Raw genomic sequence first — 19,048 nt, 5'->3', positions numbered from 1 at the left:
TAATATAATTAATTATATTTATTCGAATTTTTCTCATTTTTTTATATAACTTAATTTATCTAATTAATTGTTTATTTTTTTTGTAGAGAATAATTGTTCCAATAAAATTTTACTAATTTAATAAAATCAAGACTGAGTTATAGAAAGTTATTAAAATATTTCAATCGAAAAGAAGAGAGATTAATACTGGAAGTGGAGTAGACTCAAGAAGCAGTGAATTTTACGTTATGGAGTGATTTTCGAAAGAAGGAAAACATCAAAGATAAATATACCAAGAAAAAACTTATTAATATAAGATCTAAAGTTTTGTCGGAGTGCGAGAAAAATTATTCCACCATCGAAAAATCAGCACTAGCAGTAAGACTGGGTTTAGTAAAATTTTCTGGTTTTACAAAAACTTTTGTACCAGAGATAAGGACAATAGATGCATATTTGGTAAGTGTGTAGAATAAGAAAAGTAATTTTTCTAACCCGCATTTTTCTCGAATTTCTATATAAAAGACAGAATGTGAAATGTATTGTTACAACTTGAAATTGGAAGAGAAATAGATGAAACTTTTTCGTGTATGTCATATGTGTCACAGATTAAGAAGATTAGCGTTTGTCAGTTGGAGATTCTAATTAATATATCTGGAGTACAAGACGAAGAGTATGAGAAACTTAAGAATAAGATAATTAATAAGTTACCAATAAAATTGAGTTATGAAAAATTATTTGTAAATAGTTATAATGGTTTGGAATTTAAAGATAATATTATCATGGTCTTTGAAAGGCCTTTATACATCGAAAAGTGTATATGAAAGTTAGTGAATGAACTCATGAAGGGCATAATAGTGTAGAAAATATGTTAAAAAAAGTAAGATCCGTCTTTCTAGCCACTAAAATTAGGAATTGTTCGATAGAAATTTATCAAAAGTGTCATGTTTGCCAAGTAACAGGGAAGAGAAAAAATTATAAGATAACGGAGTAGACACCAACCACGGGCGAGAACCAGCATTTGCATATGGATTTTGGTCAAATATCAAATATATTAGTTTTGGTGATAGTGGATGTAAATTCAAATTTTTTTATGGCAGAAAAAATTGAGAAACAAGATAGTTCATAGGTGGTAAAGACATTAAGAAAAATATTTGCTAGAAATGGAGTTTCCCAGATATTAGTGATTGATAATTATAAAACATTTACTTCAGCATCAGTTAGAAGTTATTGTTCCAAGAGAGAAGCGGTTCAAGTTTTTACAGTTCTGTATGAATCGTGCACAAATAAACCTGCAGAGCAAGCAGTAAAAATACTAAAAAAAGGTTTAAAAAAGCAATTAAAGGAAAATAATAGATCAATGGTGGATTACCTGGATATTATTTAAATCGCTCACCATTCAAATATATTTAATGCAAACGAGAAGACACCACTGGAAAAAAGAATTGGGCTCACTGATAATTATGGCTTCAGAAATTCGTACTTGTATACGGAGAAGTATGATGATAACCTGTGTATTATAAATCAGCATCAGCGAATGAATGGAAAGCTGGATATTTGGTTGAAAGATTGTCAGAACAAGTATATGTAGTAGAAGATGTTGAATCCAACTATTATGTGGTAGTAAAAGTATATTAGTGGAAAGAATAGAAAGTTCAACAAACAGAATTTATGTCTTGGCGAGGAGTAAATACAGAATGTTTACTTAAAATAGGATTTGAATGTGATAAATTGCTGAAGATGCCATCAGAAATGAGGGTAAATTTGTGTGAAGTTTTTAACCAACCATGAAGTAAAAATCAGTTTTATCTGTGGCATCGCATGTCGATTATGAAAAATGGCTCGACATTGGATCTCGTATTGGGGAAGAAGAGGTTGAGAAGTTTGACAAGTCTTTAGTAGCAAAAATAGTGGTGAGAATTAGATAAAAAGATATTATTTGTGCAATGGATAGAAGCAATAACTCGTTAGGGTTTAATGTGATAGTCGTAGCAAATCTTAGAAGAAGTTTTTGTTGGTTAGTGGGATATTCGTCAGGTAGAAAGTTTTGTCATTTAGAAAAAGATTTAACACATATGGATATGGAAACTGAAGCCTTATTGGTAGCGTTGACATTAACTGCAGAAGCGGATATTCCTATTTTATGTGATTCCAAGTCAGCGGTCTCGTCGATAAAAATATTAAGTAGAAATGGAATATTATAGAATACCTTCTATGAAATACAAATTATCTGAAGACGAAATCCACTGTGTTAGGAATTTTTTGAATGAAGCATTAACTGTTTATTTTCAAGATTATTCAACGCTATTTTTTGAAACCATTGCTGAATTATTAGATGGTTTATCAGTTAAGAAATTTGTTACATTCTTGAGAACTATAGATAAATAAGACTTTCGGAAAAAATGGAACGAATTAATGATACTTTGTTAACTTACCATAAGGAAGCACCAACATTGCGGTATATATCTTTAATTAAAAGATGTAAAGTTGCTAAATCATTATTGCAAGTAGAAAGTAATATTTTCATGTATAAAATTATGAGAGAAGAAGAAGTTCCTGTTAATGCCTACATAAAAAAGATATTCAGATTTGACTGGAACAAAGAATTCTTTATTCCTCTTGGATTCTGATATATGTTATAATTTTTTTATATTGGTTTACCTTCATTCAAAACTTGCTGATGTTAATTTATCCATTGGACATGATTTGTTGAAAGATTTTTATTTAAAATTATCATCCACAACATTAAAGATTACAAATAGACTTCGAATGAATGCGATTTTAATATTTACAAAAACTAAAGAAATGTGCAAAATATTGTGTTGCTTTGAAAAAAAAATATTAATATACAAGGATTTAATTGAAACAAATTTTTTATTTTCTAGATTTCCTAGTTCAAGCAATAATGTTGAAGAACATAATACAAATATTATTTATTCAAGTTTTTATAATGATATTGTAAATGTTAAATATTTTCATAAAATAAAACTCGTCAACAGAAGTTAAGAAATTTTGCTAGGAAGATTTCTGGAGAGGATTTCAAAAAAATTAAATAGCTTTCAAGAAATTGTATCAAGATTATAAAGAAAGCGGACTTGTTCAGTAGTGGGTCGAACGTAATTTCATGTAGGCGGCGGGGATGTTTGATAATTTGGCTCTATATAACAAGTATCTCATATGAAGGGAACGACTCTATTCGGAGAAATCATTTTTATCTTTCAAACTAATCATTCAACATTTTCGATTATCATAATGTAATATATATTTTTCTAAAATAAACGCTTATAATATCAAACTTACATAAAGTCTTTTAAAAGGTTATTTGAAAAGTAGTATAAAAATAAAAAAATAAAATAAAAATAAAACAAAAGAATAAAAAATTAAAAATAAAGACATTCGATCATTGATAATTGAAAGAATATTCTATTATTACCATATTTAGATAAAAATCGTTATTTTTAATTTTTTTTTTTGCAGTCTAAATTTGTTTTCAAACGAACGTTTATAAGCCTCGAGAAGAGGTGATGATTTTAAATTTTTCAAAACCATTTATTTATTTTTTTTTATATGTGAATATTTTATTAATATATATATTTATATATTTATTAATATTATTATTTTTTTTTTTCGATAATTTTTCTCGTTTTATTGTCTGTTAACTATTTATTAGCAATCTTTAGGTGAAAACAAAGAATAACTACTCATTTTTATTGAGGATGAAGTAGTCGTTTATATCTTTGAGTCAAATAACTTTGACTCATGTGTTATATTGTACCCAAAGACGTTAATAAAATATTTAACAATTCTAATTAATTTAATTTATTTTTTTGTTTATTTCAGAATTTATCGTTGGAAATTGCAAATTATGATTGAATTCAGATACAATGCAGAACCAGCTTCTCCATGTGAAGCCGCTTCAACGATAACAGTCACTGCCAATTTAAATATCAAATTAGAAATCGCTTGTGGATTTCTGATAGTAGTTGTTGCCATTCTTTTCGCGTATGTCGTCTAATATTGTAGACATCTTCGTGACAAGAAGAGAGAAGGGAGGGCCACAATCCGTATCCAATCCATTTAGCTACTAAAAAGGGTACGTTTTATTGTTATTATTATTTAGTTGTTAATAAAAATATTTTATTTAGAAAAAAACAAAGTTCTCATTGAAAAGAAGTACAAAACGGGATGATCTGAAGTTTTAGTTTGTTGTTAGTCGTTGTTGTTAATGTTTATTGTGTTTTGGAGAATAAAATTGTTGCTGTTAAGTGTTAGTATCTGTCTGCGGAAAAGCAGTGCTTTACAAGGTAAGTGAAGTATTTTTTTGGAATAATTTTTTAAGTTTTTTGTAACATTAATAACTGGTCTTAGAACAACCCATTCTAAGATTATTTAATTTTTTGTAAGAGTGAAAGATTAAGGAGAGCTAGAGTTTAAGTCTTTAAGAGATAACCTTACTATTGTATTGGTAAGATGATTTTTAATTAGTATATAAGTGATAATTTTTATAAATTTATTGTCATTCGTTTTTTATCGTTTCGGTGAAGCCATTTAGGGGTTACTAAATTGGTGTGTATACCAGAATAAAAATTATTTATTTCTAGTTTAACTAAAAACAATGTTATAAAATAAAATAAAATATAGTTTGACATTTCAACAGAAAGAAGCAGTATGCAAAGAAAAACTAAAACCCACGAAGATTATAAAGTATGTTTATTTTAATTTTTTTTTATTTATTTAATTTTATATAAAATTTTAGTTATCTATTTCAATTGAGGTTACTACGATGAGGAGGATTATTTTATTTCATTGTATTATTCTGGTTACACCTTCTTTAATGTATCTCGTATTAATGTACCTTGTATATTCCGCTCGATTCGAAAGATCGTCTATTCCATAAAACGAAAATCAAATTTGAAAAGAAATAAAAAAAGAAAGGAAGGGGAGTATTATTCATAAATTAAAGTAATTTTTTTTTGCAATCATAATTTATTCTAATAAAATTTTTTTAATTATTATCTATATATATTATTAAATCAATATAAAAATGGTGTGTCAATTGTAAAAAAAGAAATTTACATTTAACATTTATAATAATTAAAAAAGAATAAATAATTGAATATATGAGATTTATTATGTTAATAATTTCAGTTTTAAAGAAGTAAAATAATAATGTGTATTACAAAATTTAAATAATAAAGAGTATAATTATCGAATAACAATATCAATAATATGAAATAAAATTTAAGTCTTTTATCAATTTAATAAAAATCTAAAAAATATATAAAAAATAATCGTTTGTAAATAAATGCAAATAGCACTTAATATTAATTAAGTACTATAGTAAATAACAAATTATTTAATTTATCTAAAAAATTAATTATTTTGAAAAATAGATATTATTTCAAAAGTTTTCACGTTAAAAAAATTTAATATAAAGAAATATGAATGTATACTTTTTCAAATAATTTTGGTATTAAAGTGAAATATATATATGATTGCATATTAAAAACAAATATAAATAAAATGTTAAAAGTTAATGGAATTTGAAAATTAATAAATTATTATTTCTTTAATTTTTTTAAAGGAATGAACTTAATAAGTAGTATAATAATTAATACAATTTGATAGCAAATTAAAAAAAAGAATCTTAATTTTAAATAAAAAGTTAATTATTAATATAAAATGTAATAGAAATGCTTTTAAAAAATATTCTTAATTTTAAATATTAATTTTAATTATTAATATAAATTTTAACATGATTGTAAAAATAGAATTACGAACAAATGAGTTAAGAGTTTCAATATGGCCATTAGAACGATGATCATATTTAATACAATAAATATGTACAACGTTATGTTCAATAAGAAATTTTTTTAATAAAAGTGATACAAACGAAAGGAAATTATCAAAGACAATTATAGACGGAGTAGCGTATAAGGTAAATATATTTATAAGTGCTTTTTGTAACTTAAGGATAGAATATGGATGTAAATGATATAAAATTAAAAAATTACTATAGCTATCAACATAAAAAATAGAGTTTTACCGTTCACAGCAACATGATCTTCATGCCATCGTTCACGAGAGTGTTCAGATTTCAGCCATGAAGACATGTGACTCGAACCAGAACGACGAATATATATACATATTTTACAATTAGAATAATATTGGCGAATTAAAGAAGTACAATTTATCATAACAAAAAGAGTATTAGCTAGATGAATCATAGCTGTAGAGCTACGATGATACATATGTAAATAAGATAAAATATGATCTTGAAATAATTGTGGTATATAGATCTTATTGTTATATGGGCGTTGCCCATATAAGGGTATAAAAGGATCGAGTAATATAGAAATTACTCAGTCATGTGTTTTTTGTCCTACCTTTAAGAGTAAAATAAACTTCGTTACATTATTATTTATACGAATAACGTTATTAGAATCCAAAACAATTTGATCGTTATTAATAAATTTAGCAATAATCTTGGGTAAGGTAGAGATGTCTTGTGAGTCAGGAACAATACCACAAGCTATTTTGGTAAGAATAGGAGCAAAAAGATCAGAAGAATAACTGTTAATTAGATTAGCAAGATTGATATATGAGTCAAAATCGTCAATCTTAGTGAGTTTTTTCATAGCACATAAAGTAATAGGTTGTGTGAAATCTATGAGAATAGAATCAATTCTGACTTTACTAATTTAATTATTCTCTCGAGAATAAATAAATCTAATGTCAAAATATTCTAAAAATAATCTTAATCTTTAAAAGATATTTTGAGCTGGAAACATATCAGAAGGATTATCAAAAAAAGATTTAAAAGATGAGTTATTGACAATAACAGAAATAGGTAAATTCAAAATAAACTTCTGATTAGCAAATAAGTTTTCTTTCACGGCTAATAAGAATTTATTATGATATAAATAATTAGTCTCAGATCTCTTAAAAGTTCTACCCTGAAGATCGAATAAGTCTTTATTAGATTTAGAACGCCAAAATAATGAAGAACAGATTGAACGATACGATACTTGAATCGTCAGAGAGAAGGAAGAAATGTCGGAAGGTAGAATAGATAGAAATATATTTTCAGATAAAATGTCAACTAATCTATTGAATTGTGATATTTCAATATCTGTCCATCTAAAAGATTTCATAGCATAAAAATTATCGGTGATATTACTAAATTCAGGAATCATCGATCTATAGTAATTCAACGATTGAACAAATTGTTTAATTTGAATTAAATTTGTCGGATGTGAGAAACTTCTATACTGAATTTTTTTATATTCAGGAATAGAAATACCATGTTTAGAAATATGTAAACCTATAAATTATACCTCATCTTTCATCCATTGACATTTATCGTAAGTTATTTTCTATCTGACTTTAACTAAACGTGATAAAATATCTATAACCACGTTAGCGTGATCTTTTTTTTTAGTAAAATTAGACCATTATCACTATAAAATACAACGGAATCAATACCTTGCATAATACGGGATAAAGTATGGATAAAAAGATAGGATGAAACATTTAAACCAAAAATAAGAGATGTAGGTTCGTAAGTGCCGAATTCAGTTACAAACTGTAAATACTTTGACTGATTAGGATGAAGCTTACAATTTCTATATGCAGACTTAATGTCAAACGTAGAAAAACAATAGTCTGAACTACCTTTATAATAATTAGCTAGTTTTTCTTGAATATCCTTCATAGTATTCATCTTTTGTGTCATATGCTTAGGAATAATTATTTGATTATTCAAGTTCTTAGGGTTAACTACTAAACGGGGGTTTTTACCCTGTTGTTTGGTCGTAAACGAATTACTAATTTGATCAGACTGTTTTGAAACATTAACAAAGGAAACCCTTTTTAAAATCGTTATCTAATATATCTTTTGAAACATCACGAAGATGTTTAGCAAAGCGAATTAAAGGTGCTTTAGTAGGTACAAAATCAGTAGGAAAAGGAATAGTAACAAATGTTGTAGAAGATACATGAGAATCATCCCATAATGCTGGATTATCTTCTAGAAATTTATTAATGCGGTGGATGCTATTTTTATGAATAGTATCAGTATTAATATTACATAATAATGAAGAATTATCGCGTAGTAATGGTTCATTCTCAAGAATTAAAGTTTCTAACTTTGACAGAAGTCTAAACTTAACACAGGTATTAATTTCTAAGAAATTCAAAGCAACATCACAAACAAAAAAGGTTAACGGTTGTTTGTCGATATTAGCAAATGGACAGGTAAAAATGACATCGATCGATCTAATGGTAGAAACACGAGAACCATTAAGGAGAATAATATTTATAGTATTATTAAGGTTAATAGAATTTCTAATCTCAGATGATAATTATTCTACGTCATCTGCAGTTTCTTCATTAAAAAAAATCTTCACAGTAGAGAATTTCAATATGTCGTGCCGTAAATCGGTTTCAGTCTCGAGTTTATCCGAATGTAGCAGCGTAGTTCCAACTTCTCTTCAACTCCAATAAACGACTTGAATTGGATAACACGTAGAACAAAAATGGAGGATGGAAATGACATGGTAGAAATGGCACAAGCTGCCTTTCTGGATATGTTGAGTAAAGACGCCACTAACTGTTTGCATAATCCTTACTTGCGTTTCCTCGATGGAATAAGCATTCAAAATTGTATCTATCGGTGCACTAATTGCTTATCTAGTAACGCATTGCTAACAGAAAAATTATTGAGAGACGTAATTAAAGGATATCTAAAGATGAAAATTGTTAGCAACAACAAAAAAGAGAATGAAATTATGAAACAATTCTACAGAATAAAAAAGGTGTTCGTAGCTTACGAGGACGAAAGAAGAAAAACAATAGAGCGGATAATTTTGAAGTGCCCAAGCTACCACCACCACGCAGAGAAAGCGAGGAAACTTTTCTAGAAACTGAAGATGTTAATAGAAATAGACCAAAACCAATAATAAATATCACTGATATTTTACGTAAGAGAAAAATCATCACCACACCCGAAAGTGTTGTGGACAGTATAATACAGCGAGATATAGCCAAACGAAAGAAGGACAATCCTGAAAGTGTAATAGTGGAAGAAACAGCGAATAAAAATCTGGAGTGGTATAAAGTTGAATTCAAAAATTTGATGTCTAACAAATTCATGGCCGGCCACGTTTTGTCTTTAAAAAATTCAATAGATGCTCAAAAGAGCACACACAAATTCGCCACAGGAATCTGCGAAAGAGGTTATTATAATATTTCTGAAAACATTTATAACGGACTATATTAAATATATTCAATGATAATATATTCTCGCCGCATGCAGAATCAACTAATGCTTCATCATCAATATTAAAAAAAGGCTTGTTGAATAATATAATGACAAGGACGGATACCGAAAGCAGGTTTAATATCTTTAGTATCTTTACTTACTTCATTACTAAATTCAGTCTTAATAAGATTAGCATACTTAATAGTAGAATGAGATTTACGAAAATTTCTGACTAATGTAGAAGTAGCTAATTTGTCCCAATTCATGGAGACGCTAAACCGATCAGATAGAACTATAGAGTCGGGAAGATAATCTTTAAATATTTGAAATTGTCGAAATTTAAGGGAAATTGATTCTAGGAAAAATTTAATAATTAATACATCACAATTACTAGCATTGAAAAATTTAATTCTATCAATAGCTTCATTAATAATAGATGAATATAATTTACGTAAATCGTAATCTATTTTTAAGTCGTTAATTAATAAACATAAACGGTCGTAAATATCGAATTCTTCCTCAACTTATCGGTATAATATTGGGTGACTTTTGATAACAATTCAAATGACGAAAGACTTTCGAAGTCATCAATATTATTTTCGATAAAAAAAGTAGGGTCAAAACTAAAAAATATGAATTGCAAACAAGCTTAATCGGTGTGATGCTTAAATAAAGAAATTTTAAGATTTTTTAAAATAATAAAAGGATTGGAAGAAGTTTTTTCTTTCATAACCGGGGGCACCATGTGGTATATAACAGAAATAAATAAATATCACCAAAAATAAAATAAGTAAAAGTGGTTTATTTTTTAAAAATTCTTTTTTAAATACAAAAATAATAGTGATGATTACAAAAGAAGACATCACAATATCAAACAATAACCATAGAGCTCCGGCAGTTGAAACTCAATCAGAAAGGATACCTTTGGAAGGAAATGTTAACAATGAAACAACAGAAGGTGTTTTAAGTGGAGGTAGAGATGCCCACAGAAAAATGAGTAACGTGGAGAATGAACAAATAGAAAGGCTGTTACCCAGCGGAAAGGAAACAATCCTGGCTATAGAGAAGGAAGAAGGGGACCATCACCCGTTCGTGAATTTAAGGATAAATGGGATGGTAATTAAATCCTTTATTGATGATGGAAGCGCGCTATCAGCTATAAAACAAGAACGAATGGAGAGAAATTGGGAGTTCTGAAATAGTAAAAACGACTATGGGAGTGGATAACACTTATAACCAATTAGAGGTATTAGGCAAATTCATGGTTAAAATAGATGTAACAGGAGATGTCGGAAAGACCGATGAACTGTATATTGTGGAAGGAATGATATTTTCTATCATCATCGGAAAAAGCTATCTAAGAAAATACGGACTATTTGCTTATAATTACGATAGGAAAGCACAATATTCCTATGGAGGAAAGAAATTAGTATAGGATGGTAACCAGCAGAGTGGAAATAATTAGTCCAGAAAAAAAGTGATGGCTAATGTAAGAGGCCAAAGAATGATACCAAAAGAAGTGGTAAAGCTGAAGTTGAATCCAAACTGGAGAATACCGACAAAACTGATCGGAATAAAAAGAATAAATTATATAGAAAGATCCAAAACGATCAATACTTTGATATCCGATATCAACAATCCTCTCTTACAGTTTTCTCTTCTTTGTATTATCAATTGTTTAAGCTTTTTGAATAAGAAGACTAACAATAACAATCAGCATCTAAGGTCTTTACGAGTTAAGAATTCATTTATCAGCATTTATAGGAAAAAAAAAATAAACGATAGTAAGTTGAATGATGTCCCGATGAATGCAGAACTACCTGATTCTTCTGACACCATGGATCCTAATGATTATTTGAGACAAACAGGATTTGCTGATATCATGGGCACCGAAACAGAGAAGCATTATGCTATCGAGACAAACTTTAGTCAAGATTGGAGAGAATCAGGACAACAAAATTTACCTTTTTCTGATTTCCTTACTACAAGAGAATATGAAGAGATACTAAGCGACATGAGAAAATTACCTGATCAAGTGAAAAGCATTCTTGCTCATCATATTATTCCAAATCAAACTAAGAAGAGTGATATAAACAAGATTCTTCCATCAATAATATCGTCTATGTATAGTCTTGTTGCATCTGGATTGAATGTCAAATCAATTGATAGTACTAATAGTGCCTCTGTTCAGCTTGAAAAGAATATTTTTATGTACTTGAAAAAAATAACGTTATTCGGTGATAAAATGGAGAAATTAGAAAAAATAATAGATCAAATGAATCTAATAGATCATATGAAACGAGAGCTTAAAAATACAAGAAATTCACTCTTAGAATGGGTTTCTATCTATATGCCAACAGAAGAGGACTGGAGATTATTACCGACCTAAGTATTAGAAAAGTTGAAAAACGTTCCAGATAGCGATATATTATACTGTTTTAAAGATCTAGTTCCTTCTCTTAAATATGCTGGAAGACTTATTAACAATTATTATTTTTATATTTTATTGTATTATTGATATAGACCTTTGAATTACTATTCTCCTTCTAGGGATTCTCGAGTTGCCGCTACATCATCCCATGTCTGGGATGAAAATCATAGACACCATTAGGAAATACATGTGTTATATATAAAAAATTGAAGTAGAATAGGAAATTAGAATATTAGTAATTATATAAATATTATTGAGTTTTATATGATAATTGTTACTATATTTAAGTCTATGATTTTAAGTAATAAATTGTATTTACTTTAAGATCACTAAAGTGGCGTTTGGTTCCAGAACATGATGTCGCAGTCTGGTACAATTACGGCAAATTTGCTAAAAATAGAAGGATCAGCTATGGCCACAAGAAAGCATGTGCAAAGCATCAGAGAATTTAATGCTTCTCAAAAGCGAATTGATGATTGGCTTGAGCGTTTGGATGTTGCTTTTCTTATAGCGAGAATTACGGATGAAAATCAGCAGCGATTGGTCCTGATAAAAGATATGAGTTCCAAAGCTTTTGCTGAAGTTATGTCGAAGCTAGAACCAATGAAACTAAGAGATACTCTGCTTGCAAAGCTGGTGGATAATTTGATGGATTTGTATGGAACAAAGAAAGAAGGTATTTTGGTATTAAGACTTGAATTAACAAATTTAAAACAAAAAACAGATAAGGATGCTCGTCAGTTTTCTTCAAGGTTATTAGCTTTAGCCAGAGAATGCAATTTGGAGTCCTAAGGCAATAGAAGGGATAGATTCTTTAGCACAGTTTTTGTCAATGGTTTAAGTGATGATGGAGCAAAGAAATTTATAATTGCAAGTAAGTAGGAGAGAATCAGTTTGGAAAGAGTAGTGAAACTTTGTAGAGGGTATGAAGCAGCAAATCCTAGACAAAGTAACGTTGTTGAATACATTGGTTCTAATGGGACGAAATGTCAATGCTGTGTACATAATGGACACAGTAAAGAAAAATTTCGTATTAAGGATGCAACTTGTAGAAAATGTAGCCGTAAAAAACATCTAAAATATGTGTGCAGAAGTGGGAAACGTTTTGAGAATAAGATTAAAGAAATAAAATTTTGTGATAACGAAAGTGATAGTAATTCAATGTTTAATTTAGAAATGGATATGATTGAAAGTAAAAATGGTAATCAATTCACAAAGGAGTTTGATATAAAAATTAATGGTTTCTATGTAAAAGAGAAACTTGATACTGTAACAGATAGATCCATTATCTTTAAAGAAATTTGGAAGAGTATTGGTTCTCCAATGTTAAAGAAAAATAATGTTAGGGAATTAGTAGATGTTAACGGAAATGATCTAAAAATCTTGGGAAGTTTTATGTCTAAAATAGAAGCCAAGAAAAAGAGCGATGATTGAATTAAGGGTATTTTCAAAGGAAAAATGCTTTATCGAGAGGGATGTTATAAGTTTATTAAAATTAGTTCTTAATGAGATATTTTATGGAAAAATTGAAAAAATTAGTGAATCACCTGAATTTTTAATTAGAAGTTTTGTTGAAAAGTACCCTAAACTTTATAAGGTAGATAGAACCGATGGTTCTAATTTAAATACAAAGCTATATTTGAAACCTGAGGCAATACCAAAGTTTGTACCAGCTCGTAGTCATTCTTTAGCACTTAGAAAAGTAATTAAGAAAGAGATTCAGCGTTTGATAGCTGCAAACATTTTCCAACCAGTTGGTACTTCAAAATGAGCATTACTTTTAGTTTCTGTTTCGAAAAAAGCACAATAAGATTGTGTGAGGATTTTTCTCGTACAATTAATCCTCAACTTCAAGTTGAACAATTTCCAACTCCAAGCTTAACTGATGCTATTAATAAAATAGCAGGTAGATGTGTGTTTGCGAAGATAGATTTAAAAAACGCTTTCAACCAGTTACATATGGATAGTGAAAGCATGAAAATACTGACAGTATCCACGCCTAAAGGATTAATGGCAGTAAAAAAGCTACAACCTGGAATTGCTTCAGCTTTGGCTATTTTTCAACATCACATGTATGATGGTCTTGGTAATATGGAAATGGTAAGCTGCTATTTTGACGACATAATAGTCGCTGGAAAGTCTAAGAATGATCTTATTAGTCGTCTTGATGTAGTTTTCAAAAAGTTAAATGAAATGGGCCTTGTTATAAACGCGAAAAAACTTGAAATTTTGAAAGATCAGGTAATATTCCTAGGTCATTTATTGAGTAAAGAGGAAAGAAAGTCGAATCCAGAGAAGATTCAAGGAATAGTTAATATGAAAAGGCCTGAGAATCAGGGGGAAGGACATACATTTTTAAGAAAATGTATGCATTATTCTGATTAAATTGATCACGCAACTTTAAAAGCAAAGCTTTTATATGAGCTGATTAAAAAAGGTATGGCTTTTAAATAGGAAAAAGTTCATGAAGAGTGTTTTCAAAGTCTGAAGAAAGAATTGATGGAAATTACTATGTTATCTCATTACGATGGTACTCAATTGCTGATTTTGGTTAAAGATGCAAGTGTATATGGTCTGGGAGCTGTTCTGTTGATGAGAGATGAAGAAGAAAAAAAGCGCCTGTTGTGTCACGCAAGTAAAATATTTTCTCCAAGTCAAAAGAATTGGAATCAATTAGATAAGAGGGCTGCTGCCGATATTTTTGGTGTTTCAAAATTTACTGATTATTAATTGTTTAAACGTTTTGTGTTACAAACAGACTCAAAAACTTTCACATATATTTTTCAGGAAAAAGCAAATTTACCAATAACTGTTGTGAAGCGAGCTGACCGGCGGAACATTATTTTAAGAAGATATTTATATGATTTTTAATATATTATTGCAAAAAATTTTGCTAAGGCAGATTGTCTAAGCCGTTTGCCTTCGTCTGAAATTATGCCTGAGAATAAAGAGATGAATGAGATAGTTGAAAAGTTGTTAGAAGATTATTCGTTGGATCTATGTAATATTTAAATTATATATAAATATTATTATTAGATCATTATATGTTAATTATGATACATAATTGTATTATTTATAATTTGATATTTTTAAATAAATTAGTTATTAATAATATTGTGTTAATATATTTCAATCTAGAAATAATAAAGAAAGAACAGCAGAAAGATAGTATCATTGCTGCAGTCATCCAGCTAGTATTAACAAGTTTTTTAAATTATGTAAAGGATGAAGAAATTAAGAAGTATCAAGCATGTCAGAATGAATTGAATATGATGAATGGTGTTCTTTTCAAAAATATTTGTGTTATTATTCCAGTTTCATTGAGAGATAGAAATTTAGCTCTTCTTCACGAAGGTCATTTTGAAGTAACCAAAGTTAAACTTCTTTCTAGAAGTTATTGTTATTGGTTTGGAATCTTTTATAGCATAGAAATCCTAACGAAATCATGCGAAGTATGTCAACTTCATGGTGAAACAAAAAAGAATGATTTCTTTCATTCATGGCAGTAACCAGAAAAACCTTGGCAGCGTGTTCATGTGGATTTTGCAAGTCTATTTATGGGATTAATATGGCTTTTAATGACGGATGCTTTCTCAAAGTTTTCTCATATTATTAAGATGGAAAAGACAGAATCTAAGGATGTTATTGCAGTTTTTAGACAAGTGTTATCGTTGCAAGGAAACCCTTTACAGTTAGTTTCGGATAATGAAAGAAATTTTATCAGTCGTAAAATGGAATGTTTCTTGAAGGAAAGACGAATCAATCATATAAGAACTCCAGTTTTCATCCTATGTCCAACGGACATTGTGAAAGTTTGGTTAAAACATTTAAAAGCTCTATGAAGAAAATGGTGAATTCAGGTGTTGGAGTGGATGAAGCGTTGGATAGATTTTTGTTTAATTTTAGAATAGTCTCACATGACCATGGTAAAGAATCACTGTCTGAATTTTTGTTTGGGAAGAGACTTCGTTTAAACCTGGATGGTTTAAGAGAAGAACGTTTTCAAGTATTACAAGTTCCAGAAGTTTCAAAATTTCAAGAAGGAGAGAATGTGTATGTGCGTGATTACAAATTAGATAAGAACTGGGAGAAGGGAAAAGTAAACAAGGTTGGAGGTCAAAATTCTTTATTATGTTCAAACAGAAACACTTAATAATAAGATGATCAATTTGTGCATAGTTTCCTAACTCGCGAAGGAATATATCAAGTACATTAGGTAAGTACGGAACATTTCTTCTAAAGTTTCTATATAAAATTTTTAAGCCATTATAAATGTTTTCGGATATACTGTAGCATCCACTTTCTGTTACGCCGGTAGCGAACTTGTGAGTACTTTTTTGATCTTCGATACAATTTTTAAGGACGATTACGTAATCTGGCATAAATTTGTTGAACATGAGTTTCTTTAACTCACTCTCATACGTTTCTAGATTTTTTTCAGTAGTATCATCTTGTTCCTCTTCTTGTGGATTTGTTTTTTTTCGTTTAATAATATCCTGTTGTATAATTCTATCTACCAATGTCTCCGGAGTGGTGACAATTTTACGTTTGCGTAAATTTTTATTGATATAAAAAAATAATATATAAAGATCGTTGATATTTATATATATATAGCTTTTACGTCAATAATTTCTGGTGTCCACTTATGGCAAGAAATAAGGCCAATAAATTTTATTAATCTTTTATTTTATTTTTTTTCTTAACAGTTGAGTAGCGTCAATCGCACTGTAATTATTATTATTATTACAATTAATACAATACAATCATAAAGTTACTTACTCTCTATCCGAGGTCTTACAATTAAAAAATAGCTAACTTATAAACAATAACAGGAATATATTCTTAACCTCTATAATTAAATAAATTGCAATAATATCAATTAGAAACATGTAAAATAAAAATATAAAATATTTAACAGAGATACCATATTTAAAACATGACATAAAATAAAATGACATACTGATGACTAAAAATGATGACAAAGTTAAGTATTGGGCTTTTTCTGATTCCAAATCAGGAATTATTGTTGGAATATCAAACAACTAAAGAATTTAAAAAATGAACAATGAATTATAGATTAAATGTTTACTATTTCACTATATCAATAATTTGTCTACTTGAAGTTTTGCTAGGTTCATTCGTCTTTTCGGTTCTAACAGCCTCGCTTCGTTCAGTAAAAATTTGTGATACTTCGAAAATACGCTTTTTTCTTTGTTCATCTTCGAAGTCAACGAAGTCTTTTTTTATTTTATAGAACTGCTGTAAAATTTCATCTTCAGTCTCATTTCTGCTTACAAATTTATGCTTCATGTAACTTTTTATTGCATCACGCAACAATTTATCGGTTAGCAATGCATTTTTTAATAGACAGTTTATGCATCTGTAGATGCAGTTTTGTATGCTAACGTGATCGAGGAACCTAAGATAGGGAGTGTGTAGACAGCTGTTGAAATCTTTACTGAGCATGTCTAAGAATGCTCTTTGAGCCATTTCGACGATTTCATTACCATTCTCGTTCTTTGGTCTGGGAACGTTACAGTTTATGCATTCCTCCCAGATTAAGAAGAAATTGTTGTAATCAGGAAAGCAGAAGAAGCGTAAACTTTTTAACAGATCAGCCAAAGAGAAGGTTAACTTTTACAAGGTTTAAAAGGAGGAATGTAATGAAATGAGAAATTAGAATAATAATAATTTAATAATTCGAATATTCGTGAGTATTGTTTTTATATTTAAGTCAATGATATTATATAATAAATTGTATTTATTTCAGGTCACTAAAATAATGTTATAATTTAATTGCTTACTTTAACTTTTTAAAATCATCTTATCTCGGCAATAAAATAATGTATTAAATATTTTGTTTTCAATTATCATAGTACAAATAATTTGAAAAAGTATACATTTTATTGTGTTATTATTAATAATATTTTTAAATGTTAGTAATTTGAAGTAAATTTTAGCAATGTGTTTAAATTTTTATTATAAAAAATATAATTTAATTAAACTTTTTTTTGAAAAAAGAAAGAAATTTACATAAATAATAAAAAATATTATGCATTTTTAACAATAAGTAATACAGTGATAACTATATTATGATTTCTTTCGTATTGTTATTGTAATTGAATTATGACCTAAAAATAAAGAAAACTTTTACCTCTTTTTAACACAAAAATTATATAAAGACTTGAAAAATGATAACTTTTTAATTTATAATTATTGTATATTTTATGATAATTGTAATTATTATTATTTCTTTTCTAGAAGTTTTATTTAACCTATTTGTTTTATTTTAGTAGTTTCTAAAATTCCATATTTTGAATTTACTATCTAAATATCTGTCCTGAGTTAAATAAATTTGTTGATGTAGTTAGTAAGTTATAATTTAAGATTTAACTTTTCTAATATGTTTTCTAGAAAAGAAAACGTTTTCTTTAAAAAATTTTTTTAAGTATATTAAAATTATTCAATTAATTGTTTAATAAAAATTTTATTAAACTTGTGTATGTTCTTTGGGAACTGGACTGTGTATTAAGAACTTTGAGCCAAATCACGACTACTGGTCATAAAAATATATTTTGCTAAAATTTATATCACTACAACTTTTTCTAATCCAATAATATGCATAACAATGATTTTAAAGAATAGGTTTTTTACTTTATATTTATTAAAAATATAGTAAATTATAATAATTTATTAAATAAATTAAATACTTTAAATACATTAAAAATATAATACAAATTTAAATCAAATATAGTAAATATATAAAAATAATTAAGTCAAAAAGAATTAAAAAATTATTAACGCGTATTTCATTGGCAAAAATCAGTCGAACAAATAAGTCACCGGGGACTTAACTCAGTGGTAGAGTGCTCGCTTTGCATGCGAGAAGTCGCGAGTTCAATCCTCGCAGTCTCCATTTATTTTCATTTTTTTTTGTTTTAAAAACATTTATAAGATTATATTTTTAGTAATAATAAAATAATATTTTATTTTTTTTAATAATAGAAAATTAAATATTATAATAAAACAAGAAATAATTAATTAGTAATTATAATCAAACGTTTATAGTAACTTGTCATTATTAAAAACATTACCATTTTAACTTCATTTTTAATGAAAAAATTATATTTTTCTTGTACTTCGCGTTGATATTAGGTCGGTTTTATCTAAAATCTCCAACAAAATTTATTGGTATCATAGGATACATATATAAATAATAAAAAATTTTATTAATAATAAAATAAAATAAGAATGTTAATAGTAGGACTCAGATACCAAATATTAATTGTTTAAATATACGTTTATTTAAGAAAGGCAAAACTAAAACTAAACTTCATACCAAAAAAGAGCCATATATATAAACATAAATTAATGTAATA

At 27.9% G+C, this 19,048-nt stretch overlaps 11 protein-coding genes across 11 annotated transcripts; 8 read left to right on the top strand and 3 right to left on the bottom strand.

The window, feature by feature from the left end:
* Window positions 1-1,922: 1,922 nt before the first annotated feature.
* Window positions 1,923-2,364, top strand: SRAE_0000061900 (Hypothetical protein; the record flags this gene model as incomplete). Its single annotated transcript, XM_024646533.1, has 2 exons — window positions 1,923-2,131; window positions 2,181-2,364. 2 exons carry the CDS (start codon window positions 1,923-1,925, stop codon window positions 2,362-2,364), a joined length of 393 nt encoding a protein of 130 aa, XP_024500705.1.
* Window positions 2,365-2,378: 14 nt separating this feature from the next.
* SRAE_0000061800 (Hypothetical protein) lies at window positions 2,379-2,606 on the top strand (the record flags this gene model as incomplete). The annotated part of the gene is made up of 1 exon (XM_024646532.1): window positions 2,379-2,606. One exon carries the CDS (start codon window positions 2,379-2,381, stop codon window positions 2,604-2,606), a length of 228 nt encoding a protein of 75 aa, XP_024500704.1.
* Window positions 2,607-5,978: 3,372 nt separating this feature from the next.
* SRAE_0000061700 (Hypothetical protein) lies at window positions 5,979-6,227 on the bottom strand (the record flags this gene model as incomplete). Its single annotated transcript, XM_024646531.1, has 1 exon — window positions 5,979-6,227. The coding sequence occupies one exon, from the start codon at window positions 6,225-6,227 to the stop codon at window positions 5,979-5,981; it is 249 nt and encodes an 82-aa protein (XP_024500703.1).
* A 111-nt stretch (window positions 6,228-6,338) lies between these two features.
* On the bottom strand, window positions 6,339-9,504 carry SRAE_0000061600 (Hypothetical protein; the record flags this gene model as incomplete). Its single annotated transcript, XM_024646529.1, has 5 exons — window positions 6,339-6,667; window positions 6,932-7,300; window positions 7,462-7,758; window positions 7,844-8,141; window positions 9,400-9,504. 5 exons carry the CDS (start codon window positions 9,502-9,504, stop codon window positions 6,339-6,341), a joined length of 1,398 nt encoding a protein of 465 aa, XP_024500702.1.
* A 577-nt stretch (window positions 9,505-10,081) lies between these two features.
* SRAE_0000061500 (Aspartic peptidase domain-containing protein) lies at window positions 10,082-10,435 on the top strand (the record flags this gene model as incomplete). The annotated part of the gene is made up of 1 exon (XM_024646528.1): window positions 10,082-10,435. One exon carries the CDS (start codon window positions 10,082-10,084, stop codon window positions 10,433-10,435), a length of 354 nt encoding a protein of 117 aa, XP_024500701.1.
* Window positions 10,436-11,042: 607 nt separating this feature from the next.
* SRAE_0000061400 (Hypothetical protein) lies at window positions 11,043-11,627 on the top strand (the record flags this gene model as incomplete). Its single annotated transcript, XM_024646527.1, has 1 exon — window positions 11,043-11,627. One exon carries the CDS (start codon window positions 11,043-11,045, stop codon window positions 11,625-11,627), a length of 585 nt encoding a protein of 194 aa, XP_024500700.1.
* Window positions 11,628-12,023: 396 nt separating this feature from the next.
* Window positions 12,024-14,054, top strand: SRAE_0000061300 (Reverse transcriptase domain-containing protein; the record flags this gene model as incomplete). The annotated part of the gene is made up of 5 exons (XM_024646526.1): window positions 12,024-12,421; window positions 12,470-12,543; window positions 12,601-13,010; window positions 13,078-13,422; window positions 13,491-14,054. The coding sequence occupies 5 exons, from the start codon at window positions 12,024-12,026 to the stop codon at window positions 14,052-14,054; spliced, it is 1,791 nt and encodes a 596-aa protein (XP_024500699.1).
* A 114-nt stretch (window positions 14,055-14,168) lies between these two features.
* SRAE_0000061200 (Hypothetical protein) lies at window positions 14,169-14,399 on the top strand (the record flags this gene model as incomplete). Its single annotated transcript, XM_024646525.1, has 1 exon — window positions 14,169-14,399. The coding sequence occupies one exon, from the start codon at window positions 14,169-14,171 to the stop codon at window positions 14,397-14,399; it is 231 nt and encodes a 76-aa protein (XP_024500698.1).
* Window positions 14,400-14,603: 204 nt separating this feature from the next.
* SRAE_0000061100 (Hypothetical protein) lies at window positions 14,604-15,178 on the top strand (the record flags this gene model as incomplete). The annotated part of the gene is made up of 2 exons (XM_024646524.1): window positions 14,604-14,659; window positions 14,839-15,178. The coding sequence occupies 2 exons, from the start codon at window positions 14,604-14,606 to the stop codon at window positions 15,176-15,178; spliced, it is 396 nt and encodes a 131-aa protein (XP_024500697.1).
* Window positions 15,179-15,405: 227 nt separating this feature from the next.
* SRAE_0000061000 (Hypothetical protein) lies at window positions 15,406-15,822 on the top strand (the record flags this gene model as incomplete). The annotated part of the gene is made up of 1 exon (XM_024646523.1): window positions 15,406-15,822. One exon carries the CDS (start codon window positions 15,406-15,408, stop codon window positions 15,820-15,822), a length of 417 nt encoding a protein of 138 aa, XP_024500696.1.
* Window positions 15,823-16,025: 203 nt separating this feature from the next.
* SRAE_0000060950 (Hypothetical protein) lies at window positions 16,026-16,979 on the bottom strand (the record flags this gene model as incomplete). The annotated part of the gene is made up of 4 exons (XM_024646522.1): window positions 16,026-16,044; window positions 16,092-16,182; window positions 16,630-16,711; window positions 16,767-16,979. The coding sequence occupies 4 exons, from the start codon at window positions 16,977-16,979 to the stop codon at window positions 16,026-16,028; spliced, it is 405 nt and encodes a 134-aa protein (XP_024500695.1).
* Window positions 16,980-19,048: the final 2,069 nt, after the last annotated feature.

Source organism: Strongyloides ratti, scaffold srae_scaffold0000005, assembly GCF_001040885.1.
Source record: "Strongyloides ratti genome assembly S_ratti_ED321, scaffold srae_scaffold0000005".
In the NCBI taxonomy this organism is placed as follows: domain Eukaryota; kingdom Metazoa; phylum Nematoda; class Chromadorea; order Rhabditida; family Strongyloididae; genus Strongyloides; species Strongyloides ratti.
Note: the sequence above shows the minus strand (reverse complement) of the source record. Positions and strands in the feature narration are given on the sequence as shown.